The 7,627-nt window shown below is 38.1% G+C and overlaps 1 protein-coding gene across 2 annotated transcripts in view; it reads right to left on the bottom strand.

Annotated features, from left to right (window-relative positions):
* Window positions 1–882: 882 nt before the first annotated feature.
* MCC (MCC regulator of WNT signaling pathway) overlaps window positions 883–7,627 on the bottom strand; it is a 205,606-nt gene continuing 198,861 nt past the window's right edge. For both annotated transcript variants that reach the window (XM_054178593.1, XM_054178594.1), the window contains exons 16-17: window positions 2,863–2,985; window positions 883–2,439 (exon numbers count right to left, since the gene is read on the bottom strand). In XM_054178593.1, the coding sequence (XP_054034568.1) occupies window positions 2,259–2,439; window positions 2,863–2,985 (304 nt within the window). In that variant the 3' untranslated portion in view covers window positions 883–2,258. The remainder of the gene's footprint in view (window positions 2,440–2,862; window positions 2,986–7,627) is intronic.

The raw sequence follows: 7,627 nt of genomic DNA, 5'->3' as shown, positions 1-7,627 counted from the left end.
ATGCCAACAAATGTAGCAGTAGGTGCTTGCTTAGGCCAAGTAACTGGTGGAGGGCAACCTATAGCTGCTGCTGTATGGTACCAATCTTGCTGGTACTAGCAAGAGAGGGGAGGTGGCTTATATTTACCAATGATTTGTAATTTATTCTAAAACACTTTAAAAACACAGTTTGCAGGGAAGATACACAGTAAATGTAGTAAAACAATGTCTAGTTTATACAGAATCAGCAAATTGTTGGGCCTGAAAAAGGGAAACTACAGCTTTTTATGCCTTTAAACCCAAGTACATTTTATGCTTTCTTATTTTTGTATCTTTCCTTTAAAAGACAGGTTTCAATTCAAATGCTTTAAGTTACAGGGTATTTTTAACAGCTTCTTTAGCTACCAAGAAATTGAAAAAAAATTGAGCCTAAGAGGAAATCCAGCAGTGGTTTCTAGACATCTTAATTGACAGGCATTTCATATGGACAGCTTCAGATGAATGGGTGTTTTGGATTGCAAGAAGACAAACCTGTAACTGTGGTTTTGCTGCAGTATACAGTGGATGGTTGTGTTTCTTCAGAAACAAGTGTGACCAGCTACCTCTGACGATTATAGCAAAACCCCACATTCATTTTGGTAATAAACTTGGGGAGCAAAAAAATAAAAAAGGAAACATCATAGATAAATACTTAGCAACACCATAAAGACACACACAAAAAATAATATCAAATGTGCCTGCCACTTCAGCGGGCTTGTTTACAGAAGTTTCCATTCACATAAATTAAGTGCAGTTATTTTGAGAAAGGACTGATCAAAACCTACACCAGGGCATTTATACCTCCAGCTGAATTTTTAAATCAGCATTGTTTTCCTTTGCAATCAATTGTGTGCAATCATGTTGGCTTCGTAGCTGATGTATCAAACTTGTAGAGTCTGATAGAACAGCGGCTACAGTAATAACAGATGTCATGAACACCAACTGCTATAGTTTCAGACCAAGACTTGACAATAATGCCATATTCAGCTGCCTGGCTCAAGCTAAGAGTAGACAAAAATAGATAAAGTCCTCTAAAAGTATTTCCTAAGTACTAGAAACAGGAGGAATAAATGAGAGAAGTTAAAATTCTAAAAACACTAATAAAGCTTGAGGTGCAATTCAACACATAAAGTAAAAAGGATAAACAACTGAAATGAGATTCACTTGAAAACAGCCTGAAGAATACAAAGCAGAGGTATTAACATGGTAACAGGTTAACAATGCTAATGGACTTGTTTGGTGTGCTAAAACAAACATAGGATGATGTTCTGTGTACTTGAGGAAGCAAACTGACAGAAACTGGTGCAATAGCAGAGTCCTGTGTTTTGCTCCCTAGTGAAATGAACCTGATCACTATGCTTTGCTTATGTTTTTTACTGTAATAGATCATAATTGTCAATGCAGTCAGTAACATGACTGCAACAGGAGAATGTTAGGAGTAACAAAAACTAACCTAAGAAGCTGTAGGAAAACTCAACCACATTCTGTTTGCAGCTCTATATCCATACACCTACACATTTATAGTTTTGTGCCTATGTATTCAATATTAAACAGGTACATTCCTAGTAATTTTTTTTGTCAAAACAAGTATAAAAAGCAACACCATGCAATAAAAATACGAGGAGGTCAGACTATCTAACATGGTGAAACAAACACTGGTCCTCTTACAAGCTGTAAGAAATACACCATTTTTGTAGTTCTCAGAGATCCAAACAGGTTTTCCACGTTTCTTTCCAAATCAAGAGTTTTCCTACCTGAACTGCCCTGTGAGTGACACTACTGTAAGCATGGTACAAAAAAGCAAGACAGCCTGTTACCTCTTCCCCACTGTAGCTGACTAGTCAATTTAACCACAGCAGCAAGTCTGGAGGGGAACAATACAGTTGTGTGCAGAGGGAGCTCATGCATTGGGAAAACCCACAAATTATCCCCAAATTAAAAACTGTTAGTAGGAATTATTTTCCTATATGACACTTATCCGTGGTACAAAGTGGATGCAAAGCTGTATGCATATAGATAATAATGACACAGACAATGTACACAATTATGATGATTCAGGCACTGCCATTTTACATTATGAACCAATCCTTAAGACAATATCCCCATGGCATATCTCTGGGATCCCAGAGAAGGTGCTTAAAGTGTGTCAGCATTGACAGAGATTTTAGTGTACAAAGTTACCTAAAAGCCTTCACAAGAGAAATTTGTAATGGCACTATGCATCTTTGAAAGAGATGCATTTAAAGTGAAGTTTCATTGGTGTGTGGTCTAGAGTTCTCCTCTTCCAGTAAAGCTATTCTTTGTTTGAGCATCCTTACTTGTGTTTCATGTCTCTCCACCATGGCCATCATTTGTGATTCCAGTTTCTTCAGCTTATTTTGATGCTTTTTCTTTGCTTTTTCGTAAGCTGCTACCAAGTTGCTGTTAGAAATACAAGGCAATACAATGTCACTCAAACAGGTTCATCCATAGAAAAACCTACCTCAAACCCCCACCGTCAGGGAACTCCAAACTTTGGGTAGTGATTGTCTTCATAAAATTTACTAGTGCTTTAAAGCACTTTAGATCCAAATCTTTCTGATCTAAACATAGATCAATACACATCTCTCTATCTTTTTCAGGGGCAAGTAGCTGCCATTACCAGTAAACCTGTTACTGAAAACATTTTAAAACATGGTGCAAAGAGCCAGCAAGCTCTTTGTGGTTGATGATGACCTGAAAAAGCACTCTTAAAAAGTCAAGATGCAGAAACTGCTTCATTAAGGTAGAGGAAGAATTACACTGCATTACCAGAACAAGGCAAAAGAAATCAATTGTGCATCCATTTGTTGGTAGATCTTTTACCTGTTTGCCCTTTTAAGATCATTAACAAATTCTGCAGACTGCTGATGTCTGATTTCACTGCTTTTTGTGAGCCTCTCCAAAGCACTCACCAACTCTTGCACTCTAGCTTTCAGTTTCTTCTCCCTTGACCAGGAAAAAAGGAGGGGAAGAAAAACTATTTTCAAAACAGAAATAACACTTCAGCTTTCAAGAGCATGAACAGTTGTCCTTTGCTGGAAGTACTTCCCTTGCTACTACAGATTGAATTTTTCATAATATTCACCACTTCAGAATCTAGTATCAGAGATGCAGGATACAAAAGAGAACAACCTCTCTGGTGAATCATGATCTTGTATGTATTGAATCACACTAATATATAAAAATGTATGAATATTTGGCATACGCCATTTACTGTGTCTTCAATGAGACAGCTAAGAAAACTACCAAGGAAATAAAACATCATGGTAATCATATACAAGTCTGAATTCAAAATAGCATACTGGGATTGCTTACTTAAGACGATTTACCGAACAATTTCTTTTTACTACAAAATCACTACAGAATCATAGAATAGTTTGGGTTGGAAGGGACCCTTAAAGGTCATCTAGTCCACCCCCCCCTGCAATAAGCAGGGATATCTTTAACTAGATCGTGTTGCTCAGACTGCCTCCCACCTGACCTTAAATGTTTCCAAGGATGAGACATCTACAACCTCTCTGAGCAACCTGTTTCACTGTTTCCCCACCCTTGGAACAATTCTATTCATTTCAGTTTCTGTCTAGCATTGACTTGAGTAATTTATACTACAGTCTGTGTTGCAGAAGTAAGGAAGTTTAAAAGGGGAGTACAGAAAGGAAAGGGCAGGCACAAAAAATACATAGGTAAAACCACAGCCATTTTCTTCTGTGAGGTACTTCTTTTTAAATTTCAAGTAAGTCACAGTAGTGAGAGTTAAAATGCTGATATAATTACCAACACTTACTTAACCAAAATGACATGAAGTGTGACAAAATGCAAAAATATTTTTACATTACAAATGAGGCAGAAATTCTGGGAATTAAGCATTATGGCTTGGAGTTTAAGCTGGCTTTAAAAAACAATTCCCAATGCAGGCAAGCATGTGGCATGAGGCAGGTGCTTCCTTCTAAGAAGGTCCTTGATGCCGAGTGGGTGGCTGCCCTCAGCCTGCTCTCATATGGATGTAAGACTGTCCCACCTCTTGTGCAAGAAGGCTGAAACCATCAAGAGCCTTTCTCTATGACCCATCTTCACAGCACAGACAGCCCCAAAAGAAAACTATCAGAAATTAAAACAAATAATTGTAAAAACTTTACATGGACCTACGATAAACCGGGACACACTTGGATTTTGAAGTGTTGAACCTTACAGCTGGGAACTTCCAATCTGTCTGTGCCTCGCTGCCTAGAACAATTTTGCAGTGATTTGCCTTTCCCTTCTGTTTTTGTTGCAGAGCTGCTGAATAAACAGAATTTCACCTCAATAATAGGACTATCACTGGCTCCCACAAAAACTCCCACAGGAATTAATACCCTAAAGTTTGTGATACCTTCCCCAGCTCTCCACAGATCACATGGATACTCCTCAACTGTCAACTCACCAGCCTGCAGTTACTAGGCTGGCCTGGCAATGGCAGCATTTTATAACTAGAGACAAGGACAGCACATGGCATGTTTCACTGTGCCTGACCTCAGCAACAGAAGGGCTTTCAGAAAGTCAGTTGGGGAAATATTCCAAGTTAGCTGTTTATCCCAACACACTGCTGGTTTACTGGCCAAATTAAAAACGACAAAAGAGGGGCCTTGTTGATGAAGAATCATCAATATTCTTTATGTGTCCTTTCACTGGAGTAACATTCTCAGTTTGCAGATTATGTGATCTTTTCCCCTAGTGATTAAAAGCTCACAGTCATCCACCCTTTTAGCACACAGAAAGACTTGGCATAGTCTAAGGTAAAAATATGCATTTTGCAAAGAGTACAAAAACATTTAACATTATGTGCAAGATAAGGTATATCTGCGGAAACACTGCACACTGTGGGAAAGAACCCTGCCACTGAAGTCCTAAACGCACCTGCTGTAACAAAAGCTGTGTCAAAAAGAAACAGTGGAAAGACTTGGGAGGAACTTGTCATGCATGGTAAAGTTTGTTTGCTACAGTGACTGTTAACCTGATAAAACTGTAACATCACTGTTGTTTTAGCACTTACACCTTGCAACACAATCACGTTCAGGCCAAACTCCACCAGACATCAAGAGGTACGTCTTTACATCTGGCCTGTAAAGTTCTTGTCTTTCTGCTTGCCAAAGATACAGAGCCATCAGAGTAGTAAGCACCCTGAGCCTCCACAGGCTAGTTAAACAACTTTCAGAGGCTAGCTTCAGAACCATGTAAACAGGCTAATCCTTCAAATCCGTAGGTGCCTCAAATTTACATTAATACCAGTAAAACATGTGAGCTGAAAAGATCCACACAGTTCTTCTGGCTTTACTTGGTGTCTTGAAGTCAGTGAAAACAGCACTTGCTAATGCCTAGTCCCACTTTAATCTCAGAGAAAGCAGTGGAAGGTTTAATTGCATGTGTTGAAATGTCCCAAAATTAAAAAAAAACAAACCCACAACCAAAAAACCCAACCCAAACCCCAACAACAAACCACCAAAAAACCCAAAAAACCCAACGTGTAGGGATCCACTTTTACACTTAGTCTTTCAGATTTAAAACATGCTTCAAAAAGTGTTTCATAGAACGTCACACCTGAGTAGACAGACAGTATGGCAACATTAAAGGCACAGTAAATAGTTGTTTTAGTCTGTGAAATGGAGATACTTATACACTTTGTTAATGACTTACATGTAGGGAAAAAAACAAAACTAAACAAGAAAGTTTTCCCTCAGAGCACTGTACCTTCTATTTTAGCAGCAGATGAAACAGCTCAGAGCTGTATCTTATTGGCTGGTCAGCAAATCCTCTATCTCTTGGTAAAAATCCCACACTTCATAATGCTAAGTCTTCCCACTTCTCTCCATTTCTATTACCAATTATTTCAACTTGGACAGAAAGAGTTGTCATTATTGGTGTCTCTCCAAAACAGATTGTTTTGTTTGGCAGTGAGTGGGAGTAATAATAAATCCTGAGGTGCCATTTGAATTCCTTTAATGCATTATAGGGTTATCTGTCTTCGCAGGATTTCTAACACCACTTTCCTGATCACTATTGTAAATCAGCAGGATATGAAGAATCAGCTACTTTGAAAACAACATTTCTAATCATATGCAGCATTTTCCCAGGACAAGAATGTGTCAAAATTGGAGACCAGAGATGAAACTGCATTTGATGCAAGAACCATATGAACATTGTCCTGCTGCCAGTCTTCCAGTCTCTCACACAGCAAACTCAGACATGACAGACAACTGCTATCCTGCCCCAGGTCTGTAATAGGGATCAGTATGGATTCTGAGAAAGCATTTATGTGCATATTTTAATGGGAAGTGGGAAAGAAAATCAGGTATTTTTAGGGGAACACAATTTCTGTGAGCCAACAACTGTGGGAATCGGAACTAGCAGTTCCCCCTCCCCGCTTGCCACCTTCACCCTCTCCTCTCTCTCTTTCTCTCTACCTTGTTTGACGTCTTTTGCAGTTTTGCAGAAACTGTTTGAGATTTAAAGTGAAAGTACTAATTTTTGTCAAGAAAGAAAGATATTTTAACATTTTGTAGATGTAAACCAGATATGGATAATGATTTTAGCATTGGTTTTGGTTATAATGGATCTTGGGGATTTGTTTTTTTTCAGTGTCTGTAATAATCAAGTTTTAACAGTAAGGATAATAAATAATGAGTAAATATTTACTAATTGTAATAAGGTATGTTAAGCAAGTTTGATAAAACATAAGTAATAATGAGTAATTTTAAAAAGAATAAGTTTTTTGTAAGTTTATAAATTCAGTTTTTCTTCTGGTTCAAACTTTTTTGTGTGCCATGACATTTTAAAAGAGCACTCTATGTAATGTAACATTTTTTTTGTTTCTTTTTAATACAGTTTTAAAATTTTTAATGGATTTTTAGTATTACCATAAGTTTAATATAGGGATATTGTAACAAAATATGTTGTCTTTTATAGCATTTAAAGATAAGGATTATAAAAATAATTTTTAAAAAATGACATATCACATATAGAGAGGTTTAGCCTAGGAAAAGGCAAATTGCTGTAGGAAAGTGATGTATATTTTACCACCTGAAGGGATCTACAATGTGGTACTGCAAACATCTCAGCTGACGATGCCAGAATCAACACATGGGTGAAACAGCAGTGCCCATAAAGCTGAAAATCAGCAGACCCAAGACTGATCACAATAACTGCCCTGCTGAACTGAGATTGATGGCATCAATCTGAGGCTGATCACATGAGAATGACATTAGAAGACATCAGAATTAGGACTGAATATCATTATTGCTTAATTGCTGATGGGAATGTGGCTGGGAAGGGCAGTGTGGGTTGCTCCTCCCATGGGAAAGGCAAATCCATTAATAGGATTGTCTTTACTCAGGGACCTGGATGTACTTGGTGGGTAATGAGAAAGGATGGGAAGACCCGGTGTGTGCCTCAAGAAGATTTAACACTGGGGAAAAATAACTTGGAATGTGAGTTGTATGCTGCAGGAATTAATGCAGTAAGAAGGACCAGACTGATGGGAGTCTCACAAGCAACAAGAGTGACAGAGTCGCTGAGACCAAGCTGGTGTAGAATATCCTGCTTCTCCTTCCTGAAC

Source organism: Dryobates pubescens, chromosome Z, assembly GCF_014839835.1.
Source record: "Dryobates pubescens isolate bDryPub1 chromosome Z, bDryPub1.pri, whole genome shotgun sequence".
NCBI classification, from domain to species: Eukaryota; Metazoa; Chordata; class Aves; order Piciformes; family Picidae; genus Dryobates; species Dryobates pubescens.
Note: the sequence above shows the minus strand (reverse complement) of the source record. Positions and strands in the feature narration are given on the sequence as shown.